Source organism: Crocuta crocuta, unplaced genomic scaffold (genome assembly GCF_008692635.1).
Source record: "Crocuta crocuta isolate KB4526 unplaced genomic scaffold, BGI_CrCroc_1.0 scaffold30, whole genome shotgun sequence".
Taxonomy (NCBI): domain Eukaryota; kingdom Metazoa; phylum Chordata; class Mammalia; order Carnivora; family Hyaenidae; genus Crocuta; species Crocuta crocuta.
In genome coordinates, this window is record NW_027528345.1 from 2898132 (window position 1) to 2915660 (window position 17529).

A 17529-nucleotide genomic window follows, 5' to 3' on the forward strand; every position below is an offset into this window, starting at 1 on the left:
AGTAACTAGATGGTTGGAATCCTTTATTGATATTATACGTATACCAAATCATCACAGCATAGACATTAAATGTCTTACAATTTTCCTTGTCATCTATACCACAGTAATGCTCAAAATGAATGAATGAATAAGTGAATAAAAATTTTGTAAACATAGAAACCAACAATATTCAAGTTGAAGATTGGTCTATGTCAACTGCACATAATCTACAGTATTCTATACCTCTATGGAGTATTCTTATATGCATCCTCCTATGAAAGGCACAGAGTTATAAAAGGCCTTATTTTTCATAAGAGGAAGCAGAGGTTTGGAAACCCTCATCATTCCCAAACAGCTGACTCTGGAAATGGCAACTCACCAGGGTGACTTAGTTATTCACGCACTTGTTTGCACTTCAAAAGGGAAAAAAGAAAAGCCTGTTTGTTTTCTGATACTCAAGGAAATTTTGCATGTGGCTGGATTTGGAGGAATAATCAAAGTAGCACAGCTCATATCCAAGCTGAGGCCACTAGTCACTCTGGGGAGGTTGCTGACAAGTGGCCCAGATTTTGCAGTTTATCCAAAAGGGTAGATTGTTCGTTAAACAGAAGCCTCATCAAACATTGCCGTGATATGGTTTACATATGAAAAGCTATATTCTTTACTTAACATTCACAAGTTGCTTATGGATTAATTAGCCCATCTGCCGCAACAAATGTATTCACACTTCTTTTGCATTGGTTGCTGAAAAGTGACTGCTGTTCCCCTATCCACTTATCCCTATCAATATAATGGGACATAACTTTCTAGAAACAATACCAAATTTTAACTATCTGTATATTTTTCAACTTTTAAGTGCAGGGGTAAAAGAAGACCCTTCCCAGATGATCGTTTCCCACGATCAGTTTTTCTTTTAATCACTGAGTGTCTGTTTATTTGTTGTTTCATATGAATGTCTTACAACTGCTCCAACTTTGACATGATTAAAACTACTCCTGGGGTACCTCGGTGGTTAAGCGTTGGACTTCGGCTCAGGTCATGATCTCACGGTTCGTGGGTTCGAGCCCTGTGTCCAGCTATGTGCTGACAGCTCAGAGCCTGGAGCCTTCTTCATATTCTGTGTCTCCCTCTCTCTCTCTCTGCCCCTCCCTCACACATGCTTGCTCTCTCTCTCTCAAAAATAAATAACATTTAAAAAAAAATTAAAAAAAAAAAAAAAGTCTACTCCTTCCACTTGCTTCCAGTCCCAAATTTACAAGGTTAGCCGCATGTCTTTATTGTAGAACTTCTGCATTTGGCATCTTCTCCTTTCCTTTGCTATGGCCAATTCTGATAACCTCTCTAGATGCACAGTGTGCTGGTTTTTCCTCTATCTCAAGTCAGGTTGGCTTAATCACGGTTTGAGAGTCCAGTTGTCTCACTCTGGGACATCTAGCCTCTTGTCAAACAGCAATAACAAGAGTCTTTTCAGTTATACTCCAATTGCTATACTTTCGTTGTTCAGCAGTGGTAGAACCAAATCTGTTTTGGTCACAGCTATCAAAAGGGCAGATGTGATAGTAATAGGGGAAATTATATCTTAGACTTCTCACATTTAGTATGACTCTCTAACCTGTCAGCCATGCCATTCAACAACCACTTCACAAAAAAGTCTCTTTCTCTATGCCATGTTTCAGTCAAATCACCAGTCTTTTTTGAAATCTCCTGCGTGTAAATTTCAAACTCAAACCCCATAATAGGTGAGTGTTTCTCTCCTAATTTTCAAATTCCCTTTCTTCTCTGCTCATCAGTTTTGCTCCCAACCTTTTTTCTCTAGTTTAATCTCCTGAAAATCAACTTCTCTCTTAGACTTCTGGGACTTTTGCTTCCCTCCATTTATTTGGCACCTAGAACTTGTTGGCTACTTATATTAAATAAGACACTGTTAGCAGAGGGCTTCTCCATCTCCTGTCCCATTTTCACAAAATAAATAAAAATTATATGTTGTTCATACCAAAGCAAAATTGAGACAAGAAAGAAAGAAGGGGGGGTGGTGGGAAGCAAGGGAAAGAGGGAGGTAGAGAAAGTAATGGAAACAATAGAATGAGAAGGATGTGACACCATGAAATATCAGATACCTTGTTGTTGGTTTAGGATCTAGCCACCTAGATCCTATTTTTCCAATGGGAAAAATAAAGTGTGGCTACTGATTTATTTGGTAATTTACTACAAAATTTTTTGTATAGGATTAAAAGCTCAGATATTCTTCCATGTTCTTCTTCCCGGGTGTAACTGATGATAACTGAGCAAAGCAACTGCCAGAAAATCCCAATTAAACTATTCTTTTCTCTTGTTGTGAAAGGCATAATTTATAAAATGGTGACCTTTGGGTGGGCTAACAGTATGTTGATGAACTTCAAGTGAAGTGAAAAAAAAAAGTGTTTTGTATCATCAGTGCTTACATTTTCTAAGAGATCATGTGAGACAGAGCCTTTAAAGGTCATAGACTTCTTTACTTTGAGGGATATTAAATAGCTTATGAAAATAGAGGTCAGCTGCACGATAACTGGAAGAAAAGAGCATTCCCAATGGGGAAGTAGGATATTTGATATTATATTGACTGTCCTTTTTTAAGATTGTATTTGATTGTCCTTAAAGCAAAAAAAAAAGAAAAAGAAAAAGAAAAAGAAATTTGCATATAAATGCTATAATTGTAAATGAATGAATGTGCAGGTCTTAAAATCAATAGTTATTGATTTTGCTGTAAGAACACTAATATTGTCTGCATATACTTCACATTATAATAAGAACTAATTATTTCATGGCCTAAAATACTCTTTTGCAATTTTTGTTTCTGCTGAAATTGTTATACTTTTCTGGATTTTGAAAAAATAATCAATAATCAGTAAGGAGCCCACTTTTTAAAATTATTCTTGCTTAGAAAATCACTGAAACAAAGGAATACCAGGACTAGATTATAGGCTAGGTGCTGAGACACCTTGAGGAAGAAATAGAATAATGGCATTAGTCTGTCCACTACTTAATGACATACAATTTATGTGTTAGAAGGATTTAATGTCTGACTGGAAGACACCCTGGCCACAAATTATTTTTCCCTTTATCCTCAGATATTGCTTGAAGTCCTTCAAAAAGGGCACTGTCTTCTTTCATTCTACCACTGTTGGAGGTCACTTTAAATGAAAGCTTTAACATATTGATATGTTCTGGTAGGTTTTAAGTAGGCGATAATAGATTATGACTGAGAATTGTTTTCATAGTAGGAAGGCTGTAAGACTTTGCAGCAATGGATATTTACTAAACTGAAGGGACACCATAAAGTGGGAAGCCTGGAGACAAAGGGCAGATCTCCCTACCACATAGATTCTGGGAGAACAATCTTATCTACCACTTGTTCATCTTCTATAACCCTGGAATTTATAAATACTGACCACAATATGAAACATACCGGCCAACGTGAGAGACTAGATTTTAGGTTGTGTTTCTTCATTCTTGGACTTCACTTTCATCTGCTGATGACACATCCTCAGGAGAGACAGACGTGGCCCTAGCCCAAAGTGCCGTTGTCCCAACAGTTCAAGGAATGAATGACTATGTCCATACGTGCCCCTTGTTCATGTACTCCCATACGCCCCAGATCATCCAAACATCCCAAGGTCATACCAATAAAAATTCAGCAATCATGTCCAAGTTTAGTCCTTGGAGAAAAAAATCAGAGCGACAATTTACAGAATACAGAGTATGGACACACTGGTAGGTAACCATTCACATCTTCTACTCAGGTTTCTTACTAGTGATCCAAGAACTGTACTGGGACGTATTTTGCTGGTGAGGAAACTTAATTGCTCAATTTTTGAAGGCACATTAACTTTTTCAGGGTCCATTGAGTAAATTAGCTCCTCCAGGTCATTAAACCTGTCTCTACATGTCATGACAATTTCTACCTGGCATTGTATCATTTACCCCCAAACACCCCGCACTTGCTCTGAGCACGCACATATTCTTTATCTACTCAGGGAGAGAGAATGTGCTCGTTTAGATGTCAGCAATTGCTCTATGACTGCAACTCAGCGACTCCCTTTGCTTCTTTTTAAGGCACCCAGGGATCTCTAAACATTTGCTGGTGCATAGCAGTTATCAGAGCCCCCCACCAAGCTGGTGGCTTAGTTGTCTAGAAACGGTAAAATTTCAGGGGGTTTTAAGCACAGTACTGTGCCCCCAAGTGTCTCTTCCTATTTGCAAAAGCCAACATTATTGATTCATTTAGGGTGGGAATTGTGAAACTATTTCTTGATGCTGTAGTCCTTTATTAAAACACAACTTCCACTAAGGGACTCTGTTATCAGGACCCATTTTAGGGAAATAAATTAACAGCTATTTGAGAGCAATGTGTACTGCCGCTCGAGAGGCGGTTTAGAAAAGTGTGCGGCTGTTTGGAGTGCCACAAAGGCTGGAGACTGACAATAGCTCTTGATGATGAGGCATGGGAGAGTCTCACAAAAACAATGATTTTTCTCTCCCACATGCCAGTGGTTGGCCCTGCTGAGATGCAGTGATGGAGGGCAAAGGCAAATGTTCCCTCTTTCCCTGTTCTGTCCAGGGCTACCCTGGAGAGTCATAAATGGGTATACATAAACACAGGTGAGGATCTGAAGGCACATAGCATACTCAGAGATGTTTTAGTGCAATGTTCCCTTCAAGTGCATCTGAATCAGCTGGGATCTGGTTAATATGCCAATTCTGATTCACTGGGTCTGGAATAGGGCCAGGGATGCTGCATTTCCAATAATTTCTTATGCGATGCTTAGCTGCCGGTCTACAGACCACACTGAATATCGGGGATTTAAGATAAAATGTACATGACAATGATATGGTCTTGGATTCGGAAATGAAGAATATGAAAGAAATTTGGCAACACCCAAAAAGTTGGATTTCAGGCCAGTAAGACTTTGATTAAATATTGAAAATCCCACCAAGAGACTGATCATTTTTTTTAAAAAGATATACTTAAGATTTCTACCTATCTGAAGATTTGGGTGAACATTTTCTGAGACTGATTTTAAGTCTAGGGACGCCTGAGTGGCTCATTCAGTTAAGTGTCTGACTTTGTCTCAGGTCATGATCTCACCATTCCCGAGTTCGAGCCTCCCATCAGGCTCTGTGCTGACAGCTCAAAGCCTGGAGTCTGCTTCAAATTCTGTGTCTCCATCTCTCTCTGCCCCTTCCCTGCTCATGCTCTGTCTCTCTCTGTCTCTCAAAAATAAATAAGTGTTAAAAAACTATATTAAAAAAATTTAAGTCTTTACTGAGGATCCTGACAGTGTACTTCCTAACGAAACAAGAAGCAGTTGTTTTCCTAATCTTCATCTCTGCATATTGGCGAAGGGTTCAATCAACATCAGTGTCTGATTAAATATTGCATGACAAAATTCATATCAGAGCTGGCTTAAACTCACCCTCCCCACCTTTTGTTAATCTACAATGTCAACCTCTCTGTTCTTTTCTCTGAGATGAGCAATGTCCTCTTATCTTCACAGGTCAATGGGAAGGATCTCTCAAAGGCCACCCATGAAGAGGCAGTGGAAGCTTTCCGAAATGCCAAGGAGCCCATTGTGGTCCAGGTGCTAAGACGGACACCTCTCAGTAAGCCAGCTTATGTATCGGTCCCGGAAGTGCAGCTCATGGACGCCAGCACTCAGACAGACATCACCTTTGAACACATCATGGCCCTGGCCAAACTTAGGCCACCTACTCCTCCAGTGCCAGACATCTGTCCATTTCTGCTCTCAGACAGGTATCTTTTCTGTCATTTTTCCTACAGCCCTGTTTGTTGTCATTTAGCCATTTCAAGTAGGTGTTGGAGAGAATCAGTCACACTAGCAAGTTGACAGTTACAGAGACAGGCTCTCAGTTCTCTTTGGAAAATATCTCTGCCGTGGATGTATCCAATTAGTTCTCAGCTGTTAGCTACTTTCCCTGACCCACACAGTTGCTTCACTTTGGGAATCCTGCTTCCTGAGGAGCAATGGAAAATTCTGGCTCTGATTAGTTCATCTTCCTATTTCCAGCCATCAAAAGCGTCATGCCACTCATGAGCACTGGTCAGGGAAATAGCTTCTCTCACCAAAGCTGCCAAAAACCTTATTAAGACTGACACAGAATTGGCATGTTGGCACTATATTCTCCTCTGTGAGTCGCCTCTCTTTCACTCTTTTGCTTTTCTCTTCTTTAAAGGAAAAGCCAGGAAATTAATTTAATTAAAATGCAATTCTCCAAAGAAAGCAGTTACCCAGTATATTGAGATGTAAACAAAAGATCCTGGCTGTCAGTAAGTACAGAGCGCCGTGGAATAAGGGTCTATTAAACGAATAGTTCCTCCCAATTTTTACCAAATCTCAAGGCAGTTAGATATTTTATTCAAATAAGCTTACTTGTACAGTTTTGTTTTATGAGAAAGTATGTTTTGCCCCATACATTTTGTTCTGTGAGCTTTTAAGCAAATATTCAAACATTAGGGAGAGTTTGATTTATGAGAACAGTAGTCTCCTTGGACTGCATTTTCATTGCCTACCACAATCCATTCTGCACATTGTAAAAACACGGATATGATTATGCCACTTCCCTGCCCTGTAGTGGCTTTTGTTAGGTTCAGTACCACTGGCTCACAGGTGTGCATTAGAATCACCTGGGGATTTTGAAAGACAGTATCAGTCCAATGGCTGAATCCCACCTCAGGCCAATTAAAAAGGAATTTTTAGCGTGAGGCCCAAGTGCCAACATTTTTCAGAAGTCTCCCTAGGTATTTTTAATATACAGCCATGTTTTGGAAACCACTCCTTGAAACTTCAAGGAGGATAGGAGCTCTGTTTATCTTGCTTATGACTCCATTCCTGTGTCCACTACTTATTAAATAGCCCCCTTCATCAGGCACTGGAACTAGGTGCTAGGCATAAAACCAGGAACAAAAATAAAGTCACTAACCTCCTGGAGCTTGCATTCTAGAGGGTATGAAGAACACACAAGCAAACAAATATATATTTATTAATACAGCCTGATACAGAATAGCCTTCCAATAAATACTTCAATGAACAAATAATAGCTCACTTATATTAGCTAATTTGACACGTGTTAGGTACTATTCGTTTCCATTCATTGATTAATTTAGTCCTCACAATGATCTTTTGATTTTGTATTATTTGATCTTTTGTATTATTGTCATCATGGATGAGGGTAGATGTTAAGTAATTTGGCCAAAGTCACATAGCAAGGAAGTGATAGTGCCAGGCTCCTAGGCCTAAGAGGTCTGACCTCAGCAGCCACCCTGTTAACCAGTATCCTATGTCGCTCTTCATAAGTCATACAGATCTTAGCTTAGAGGCAGCGTCTTCTAGAAAACGTCCTAGGGCTGCAGAAGGACATCCTCACGTCTGCTCTCACAGCCTCCATATCTCCTCTTAGGTATCACCTCATATGAGCAGTCCCGCTTACTGCTCTCCCCAATTCATAGGGCCAGAACTGGATTTTGTACACCAACAGATTCTCAGCCCTTGGCGTTGGGCCTAGCATCTGATTGGCAATAAATGCTTATTGAATAATAAGGTGTCCCTCCTGGTAGGGCTCCCTTCTTACCAACTGAAAGACGAAGGAAATGCATCAGATGCCCAAAGCAGCAAGCTTAACAGTTTACCAGCCCAAAAGGGTTTTCAGAGCCAGTCCAAATTTAAGAAGGAGGGTTTACCTATTGGAACTAGTAAGCAAGATGCTGCTTATACTGAGTTTGCTATTTGAGGTTCACCTTGATTAACCTTCAATGGGGGCGACAGCCATGGGTAACAGTGAGAAAGGGCTGGTGGGATATTTATGTTGCCTGCGTGAGGACGCCAGGGTACATCTCTCTCACCTTTCAGCTGGAGATAAGGAAACTAGTTTATACCACTAAGTCCAGTTTTTCAGTAATGTCTACACCGGCAGGACTTAGAAGTCTCACCTGCCACCAGCATGGTTAATCGCACTGGGGCTTGTTCACTGGCTTTTTAAAAATAGAGATGCCCTCATTCATGCCCTTTGCTCTTAAACTGTGCTTAGCCTTCGTATGGTCTAATATATAGGATCCATATCATGCCATATAGTAATTTTAAAGCACTTCTATAATTATTTAAGTGTTTTTTTCCCAAAATCAGATATATAAAAGTCATATACAATGCCCTGGGTCCGCATCATTTCCTTTAATATTCTCTCCATCCCCATGAATTTTTTTTAAAGGATTATGAAATCCTATGACTTCTAGGAATTTCCAGTGAGGTATTACCGTGAATGCTGATTAATATTTGTGCACGGGCCCTCTGTCAGAGAGGGGGAAATGTGGCTTATGAGGTTCTTAAGGAACGAGGGTAATGTGAGTGTGTTTCACAATCTGAAAAATAGGTGCTTTTGAAAACAGATTCAGAAACAAGTTTGGGGCTGTGTATTATGAAATTGGTAGTACTTTATTACAAAATCCACCTCTTTGGGTAGACTGCAATCTCAAAGGCCACGCACCCATATATGGAGCAAGTCCTGTTTGGTGGAATGAAGGCAGGCCAGATAGTATCATAGGCCCTTACTCTTGGTATTCTCTGAGAAAATCACACTGATGGACCTGTTGTAGGGGAGGAAGAAAACAATTGCTCTCTCTGAGTTTTTAGTTCACTTCTAGACTGAATCACTACAGGTCTTACTCCAAAGCAAAGAAGACTCAAGTAAAAATTTAAAATTAGTTTTAATCTTTAAACCAACCTTTTTGATTGCTACATTCCCCATAGCTGCCACTCTCTTCATCCGATGGAGCATGAATTTTATGAGGACAATGAGTATCTTTCCAGCTTGCCTGCGGATGCAGACAGAGCAGAGGACTTTGAATACGAGGTAAGATCATTTTCACACCACTTCACACTTCTTCATGAAGTTATGGTGGAGGGGTTTGCCTAACAAAGACAAAATTAATTTATTACTACAAGAGGTATTTTCTCTATTACATATGTAGGGTGAGTTCTTTAAAGTATTATTTGTTTTAGCTGTTTGGTTCTAGTATTTTAAATATATTGGAAAACATGTTTATCATATAAGCTTGAAAATAAATTGCTCACATTTCTGTTGCTTTTTATGAATATTGTATCAGCTACATTTTTCCTTCTTTCTATAATGTAAGTTAATTTCCAAGTAGACTTTGAAAAGAAATTATATTTAAAACCAAGGTTGTGCTTATTGTTTTATTCATTGTATATAGTATTTTGATTTTAACTGATAAATTAGATTGTATTATATTAGCTATATTTTCCTTCACTTATTCAATATTCTCTTTATTTGTGACTCAAGCGTATGCTCTAAAATGTAGTTTCACTGACTTTCTAGAAAGAGAGATGGCCTAATGCCCTTTGTGGTTTAGCCTTCATACAGTATATGTTAGAGTATCTGTACTATGATATATAACAGTTGCAAAAGCCCATTGATTAATTATTTAAAAGCTTTCACAAAAGTTAAAGGATTTATCCTAATATTTCCTCTGCTGCTGTAGGCTATAAATCTTTGAAAGGTTTCAAACCACTCTGACATTTGGAAATAAAGTAGATTGAGGAGGTAAAGAAGCTTTGGTAAACAGGCAGAGAACCCATGATTATCTGCCCTTTTAATGCTTTAGATGATGTCATACAAGTTCAGCAAAGTGTTCTTTTCCATTTTACAACCAGGAAATCCTGAAATCTCTTCCCTTAGGAGGATCTGAAGTCAAATAAGGCCGATTCAGTGAAGCTCACCTAAAGCAAATAGACATTTATTTGAAATCTCCCTCCCCCACCCAAAGTCATTGCTAAGGATTACAGAAACCATTATTTCTTTTCAGCCGGAATCTGGAAGGATGCGCAATGATATCTAGCACCTGAGTAATAGATTGTGGCGTTGTTCCTGCTAATTTTTTATCCCCTCTCCATTAAGTTGATTGAAAAGTTTTACTTTATAAATCCACTCAAGGACAGGTATGCCCTGAAACATCTTTTAAGTTTTGTCTTCTCATGAGAAATAAATTACAAAATTGAGTCTCTTATCCAAATAATTCCAGATTAAATGATGTTTTTCATTCTGTTAATGAACACTTTGGGCTTGGGGACTGGAATTACCTAGATCGCATCAGCTTTTATTTTGTTTGTGCCTTCAAGCTTTAGCAAAATAAGTCTGTGTTCAGAGGGAGAGCATGGAAGAGAGACTTGCTTAGGCTAAGCAGGTTAACAGTAAAAATTACTTTAATTGATTACCATATCATTGAATATTACAATACAGACAAATTTTCTTACCTTTGTGAAGGGCTTACTGTAGCCAAACCACATCCTCTTTTTTGAACAATTTAAGTGTCAAATAGATGCCAGCATTAGTGTGATGACAGTAGTAAATGCTCAGACAGGTCCTCTATAGCCTGTAATCTCAACTAATCACAGCATCATAGTCATTAATTTGCAGTCAGCTGTGATTCTCTTGCCTAAGGCATCTTTCTGAATGATTGGAAATAAAGAATGTTCCTGTGAAATTTAAATAAGGAAGAAGTTACTGTGACAGGCTTCACTCATGAGAAAGGAAGCATCGGAAAGCAGTCTACATGGTTAAAGATAGAGGTGGAGGCATAGGGGAATATCCCACGAATAATCTACCAGATTTAGGAGAGAATAATGGTTCTACCTAGTACTGTTCAGTCTGTTACAGTTTTGTGTCAGAGTGGCACACCCCAGCCCTCATGACCATGTAAGATTAGACTGTAAAATCTAGTCCACTGCTATCACCAAAACTGGTTGTGGATGCCACATTAAGTGGGGAATCTCGATTTAGAAATGACAGTCCCATCTTATGTACTATTGTACTTAGCGGCAGACTGGTCAGCTGCTTCTGTGAGCAGTGAAGATGACCCCAGTTCCTCCAGGAGCTCTGTCATAGCCCAGGAGCTCTGAGACTGCGGTGGATGAGCACCTTCATCCAGCACTTTTGTCCCAACTAGAGATTACCGGAAACAAGTCTAATAGCCAAAGAACGGACTTCATCTCAGAAAAAGATACTCATTTCTCCTCAACCTAAACATGAACACACATCCGCAGGCATAGGAAGATTCTTTGTCCCTCTGCTTTCATTCATTTCTATCATCAGTATTTAATGAGCACTTAAAATATGGCAGGCTCTTACCTAAGTATGGGATTGATGAAGGCCCTGCCCTAGGGTAGCTTAACCTCCAGGGGAGAAAGGTGGACAAATAAGTAAAGACATTATATGTTAGATGGTGATAAGTGCTCATGGAGAACAACAGCGTGGATAATGGAGAAAGGAAATACTTGGTGTTGGGAAAGGGTGTTGCCGTCTTACACAGGGGGGTCAGGGAGAGCCTCTCTCATAGGAAATTAAAGAAAGTAAGAGAGCTAACCATGTAGCTAGATGACAGGGGAGCACTCCACATGAGGGGAAGGCCAAGTACAAGGGACCTGGAGCAGAAGCATGCCTGCGTGTTTAAGGAACAGCAGAAGCCAGTGTGTGCTCACAGCATGGACAAGACCCAGAGTGTCAGGAGGTGAAGTCAGAATGAGGCAAGGCTTATCTCGAGGAACTTTCTCTTTGATTATGAGGATGGGGAGCTGCCGGCGAAGAGCTGAAGCACAGCCAGATCCCCCTGGCTGCTGGAATAAGTTGGACAGCGGGAAAGCACAGGCTGGCGAGCCAAGAGGTGGATGCATCTGGATGGTGATCCAGAAAGGGCCGAGGCATGGTCCGGAAGGCCAGCATCCACACCTGCACGCAGGGCTTTGCCCACATGCCTGCATTTCCATCATTCGCCTCCGAGCTGTGATCTAGTTTGTGCTATGGTGGTTTTTCTTCTGACTTTTTAAAAGCAAACTATCATGGGCCTGAATGAAACACAGCTTTTGGCATCTGCTGAAACTAGCATAATAAATCCACTCTCTAAAAGTCAGGAAGTGTACAGAACTGCTTTTCTGAATTCGCTAAAATGCCAGCTATGCAAGTTATATAGGCCCTTTTTTAAAGGCCTACTTGCTATTGACTCAGTGAACCAAAGCCGATCTGTCTATCTTGTGCACACATATTTAGGGGCTTTTAGTGCATGGATTATTGACCCAATAGACCAAAACAGATCTGACTATCTTGTAAATACATATTTAGGGACTTTTTAACATGCAGATTATTGCACTGATAGACTGAAATAGCTCCCTTCAGAGCCATGATAGGCAGCAAATGCTTCTTTGGAAATATTATAATCAGTGTGTCAATGTTGTGGTGACTCTGGTGTGTTAGGGACCTCTATGAAATTTTAACGACACCCATTTCTCACCATGGCCTATCACCACTTTGCCTAAGAAACTTATTTGACTGGCTTTAAAATTTCCTCACGGAGTTTCAGAAAAGTCTCAGAGGACCAGCCTGCATTAAAAGACCCACAGCCTTAAATTTGTTCTTTCAAAAATGATGGCACTTCTTCTCTAATTAAAAATGATAAAGGATTTTAATTTTATTTTTGAGAGAAAGAATAAAAAACATCAGAAATTAAATAACGCACCCATCCTAAGAGTCATGGTGCTCCATGCCACTGAAATACCGCTGAGATTTAAGCGTCTTCCCTTCTTTATTTTCAACTTTGTGCATTTCTTTTTCCCAGAGCCAGCTAAAGGTTGAAATAAATCATAAATAGCCCTTAGCAAGTCAGAGGCAGATCTCAAATCCAACCTCTACCAGAAATAATTTAAAGGGAAAGGCTTCAAGAAATATAAAGCCCTTTCATGCAACCCCTAATAAAGATATGTTTCCCACTGCCAGAGTGCAAGGGAAATGCTGAATTTTCTACAGCATCCGGCATTAACTCTCAAAAGTCAGTGCTGAAAGAGAAGAGTTAGAGAAGTGATACTGGACTAACACGAACGCACAACATTTTGGTAGTATAAAGCGTTAGGTCAGCCAAGACAAGCAAACTATTTAAGCGACACTAAGTCTAGCAGTTTCCATCACCTAGAAATGCTACTCAAAATCATTTCTACTCCTCCCTCTAAGATGAGGCTGAACACTCAACAGCCTGAACTAAGTGCACATCGAGTTTCCCTTATGGATACATGGTCATCAGAATGAGAAGGAATTTAGAAGTTGGCTTGAAGAGGTATTAAGGAGGACAGGAGAAAAGGACAAGTATATGTCCGAGTTCTCTGTACATGTCAACTGAAAACCCATTTTGGGCCAGCATCTATAAATAGGAAAGAGTATTTAGAATATTAATTAGTGTCCTCTTGGCAATTCTTCCGCAAAGCATAAGTAAACCCTTGTGCTCTGTTCAGAAGTATCATTTTGCAAAATTTATTTGGCAGAGGTGGATCCCTGTGAATATTTGCAGAATACTCTTGACAATTTAAGTAGATAATCTCTCTCTTACATAGTTAAAGAAAAAGAATTATGAATCAAGATGTTCATTCAAACAAAAATAACAAGAAGATGGGCATTCACAAGATTTCAGTGATATCTTTTTGAGCAGCTTCGTGACTTGTGCAACAAACTTAGAGAAAAATCTAGTGTGAGTGTGCAGAGTTTGTGGCTCCTTTCCAGGCTGTGAGGACCTAGGCCTTAGGTGTCTGTTTATCACTACAGCACATTACTCTATTCATAACAGGTGCTCCTATTTATGAAGGAAGGGAAGATGCCCACTGTTGTCCACATGGACCAAATTCTGAGCAGTGCAGTCTCTTTGTACACTTTTTAAAAGTTTAAAAAAAATTTTTAGTGTTTATTTATTTTTGAGGGAGACAGAGACAGAGCATGAGTGGGGGAGGGTCTGAGAGAGAGGGGGGCAGAATCCCAAACAGGCTCCAGGCTTTGAACTGTCAGCACAGAACCCAACACAGCTCAGCTCGACCTCACGAACTAAACCACGAGATTATGACCTGAGCCGAAGTCAGACACTACCTACTGAGACACCCAGGCGCCCCTCTGTGCCGTTTTGAACAAGGGAATTGGAAAGGATCCTGGGACTACTGTGCAGACAACAGATATCTTCTCCTTGTTTCATTGTTTTATTTATTTATTTTGAGAGAGAGAGAGAACACAAGTGAGGGAGGGGCAGAGGGAGAGGGAAAGAGACAATCCCAAGCAGGCTTCATCCTGACAGATGTGGGGCTCGATATCACAAACTGCAAGATCATGACCTGAACTGAAATCAAAAGTCAGATGCTTAACCGACTGAGCCACCCAGGCACCCCAGTATTTGTTCCTTTTTAATAAGATTTGTACCCTTCTGCTACATCTCCCTATTTGCTGCAACCTCCAGTCCCTGGTAATCATTTTTGACTCTGCCTATAAATTTGACTTGTTTTTTAGTTTTTTTAGATTCCACATATAATGATACAATGCAAATTTCTTTCTCTGACTTGTTTCTTTTAGCATAATGCTCTCAAGGTCCATCTATGTTGTAGGAAACGGCAGGGTTTCCTTCTTTCTCATGGCTGAATAATATTCCACTACACATACACACACATACTCACAGACATAAACGAAATCTGCTTCACATCTTCATCCACTGCAGACACTTAAGTTGTTTCCATTTCTTGTCTGTTGTGAATAGAGGTATTTGTTCTTTACATCAGGGGTTCTTTTTTAAAAAATACATTTTAATGTTTATTTATTTATTGACAGAGAGAGAGAGAGTGCAAGTGGGGAGGAAAGGCAGGGAGAGAATATCCCACACAGGCTCCACATTGTCAGTGAAGAGTCTGATGTGGGGGCTCAGACTCACATTCCATGAGATCGTGACGAGAGCCGAAATCAAGAGTCGGATGCCTAACCGACAGAGTCACCCAGGTGCCCCTCTTTATGTCAGCAGTTCTAATCCCAGTGTCATTTTCATTTCAGTTAAACACTTGTAAGAAAAGAGCCATAATGTGAGAAAAGAGGAGAGATGAAATAGAATTTTAATGGTCTCTGAAAATTCATCCTTGCTGATGATCATCTTATAAGAATCACATACTTGATATGAATTTGATATATCCTCTAATTCACCCCTGTACTTTCTTTATAACATCCTTACCAAAGGATCATCCAGCAAATTTGTGAAACAACAATGGACAGAGAACTGAGAGCCTCCACAAGTAGCCAATTCTGCCTCTGAGAGTTTCGGGGAAATATGTCAAGGAATTTGAAAAGCAATGATGGAAGGAATATGCTTGAGTATGAAACGTAACTTATAAAGAGATGCTTTATTATCTATATGTATGCTGGATATCAGGGAAAAGAGAAAATAGCATAGAGTGTGAAAGTGTAGAATTTACAGAATTATTTTGATTCACTGGATGCTTTCTATTTCAGCAGTCCCTTTTATTCCACTTGTTAGTCACATTTTAGAATTACTAATGAAATATCTAAAATAATTTCATACCACTTACCACCGGGGCAATAAAATCATCCATTTAAAAAAATCACCTTAATAAGTTTCATTCTTGTGGGAAATGTATTGAATTGAAAACTGATCTAGATGAAGTGTGAAAATATTTTTATTACTTCAACATTTAAGATAAGATGGTATTCTGTCAGAAATGGTTCATTGAAGTATCTATTCATGACACCACCATTTTCTCGATTAGATTAAAATCTTCATCATGGAGGCCAACCCTCAAGTTGCTATGTGGTGGGGCTTGTATTTTCAGACTCTCTGGAAGGGGACATGTTTCTCCTTCATATTACCAGTGCTTGCTCCCTTGTGTAGGGCATTACTGTATCTCTAGGCTCTTTCTTGGTCTGCTGGGGCCAGTCCCTCCCCTCTATAGTCCATCTATAGACCAGCCCTTCTCAAATGTCATTCCCACTGGATCAGTTCCCCATTCATCATCTTGAATGACTGTTGTTCAGATTAACTCTAAAGTTCTCTGCCTGGCATTGAAGGTCCTTTGTGTTCTGTCACAACCCTACTTCTTCAGCATCTTGAGATCAAACTCTGTGGCATAGCAGTACTCACTGTGTGCCTTCCTTTTTCTGCAACTTTACTTGGGAGAATTTCTGCCCCTAAAATGCCTTCCTCACACTTCCCCACCACTGAACTCCCATATCACATCCTATAAATATTTTTTGCATTATGCCTTGGGTTATAGTTGTTTATATCCTATAAATATTTTTTTACATTATGCCTTGGGTTACAGTTGTCTATGTACTTATCTTTTTCCTTCTAAATATTTTTTTAAAGAAGTGACCACTTCTTAGCTATCTTTTTATCACCAGGAGAGCCTACATCGCACGTGCCTAGCACACAGTGGGCATTCAGCAGCATTTGCCTGAGGAGTGAATAAATTATTGACCATTGCTACTACTGTTCTTATTTTTTAAGTGTCCTGAACACACAAAGGGTTAAATGAGGGAGTGGGGGAGAAGAGAGCTGATAGAGAATATAAATTTGAAATAAAGTGTGAGTCTTTTTTATTCCTCGTAATAATTCAATCAACAGTCTAGTAATTAAAGAAATTTAAGCATACACTTGTGCCTGATTGTAAAAGAAGAAAATTTGGATTTTTTTGGTCATTACCGTTTTTGCCATTCTAACAATGTGCCTGTTTTAACTTAACTTAGAAGCTGGAGAGGCCTAGTAAACATATCTAATCCACGTAGGTAAAGAATGACTGCAATTCAGCCCCTGTTAGGATAACCATATGTCCTGGTGTGCCCTAAATTGTCCCCCTGTATGGCTAAGGTACCACTTTAATTATGAATAGCACTTTCTTTCACTTTCAAAAATGTCCTAGCAGCATACTACATTATATAGTTGACCTAGCTTCTATACTTGAACCTTAGTCAAGGCTGAGACTTTGTAATCATATTTTACACAATCTTAATATTCCAAGCAGAGGTAAATCAGAATTTCTTAATTTGAAAACTCATGTTTATGAAATTGAATGATTTTCCTAAGTTGTGACCCTCTGTTTAAAAAGAAACTCCTTCCTTAAGGAGTGACTAGGAAGAAATGTCATAAAGTTGGAAAGAGCCATCAAAGTTATTATGATTCTTTCAGATTTCTTACTGCAAGAAATGAGATGAGTATTACGGTTAATTTGATCATGTAATTTCATAAAATAAATATGATACCCATCTGATTATGACAACAGTAACTTTATTTCCTAAGAAAACAATGAAGAACAGATTTAACCTTCAAAGTTGGTTATTTAACAGTGTAACCAAAGGCACGTTTATTTTACTAGGAATCCAGATACAAATGAAGACTCCTTACACTACATATGTGAATTTTATCAAAATCCTGACATCCAATTTTCATTCAAAGATACTCATGACACACATTCAAGATGATTGCCTTGCATCACTGAAAGGTGTCAGAGGTTGTGTTTAAGGTGAATACTTGCATACCAAATCGCATTCCTCAATGTCTCCTATTCTGCCTTCAGAGAAGGGTTTTCAGGGAGGCAAAGAAAGGAAGAGCTGTCTTTTCCCTCTAAAGCAAACTCCATATAAGGATCCCAGTCTTCCTTCCAGGGGAAGTATAATCTAGTTGAAGAA

The 17529-nt window shown here is 39.3% G+C and overlaps 1 protein-coding gene across 2 annotated transcripts in view; it reads left to right on the top strand.

Moving 5' to 3' along the window:
* The window catches only part of PDZRN4 (PDZ domain containing ring finger 4), a 369168-nt gene that overhangs the window by 290677 nt on the left and 60962 nt on the right, over positions 1-17529 (top strand). For both annotated transcript variants that reach the window (XM_077753547.1, XM_077753548.1), the window contains 2 exons: positions 5514-5770; positions 8778-8880. In XM_077753547.1, coding sequence (XP_077609673.1) covers positions 5514-5770; positions 8778-8880 — 360 coding nt within the window. The remainder of the gene's footprint in view (positions 1-5513; positions 5771-8777; positions 8881-17529) is intronic.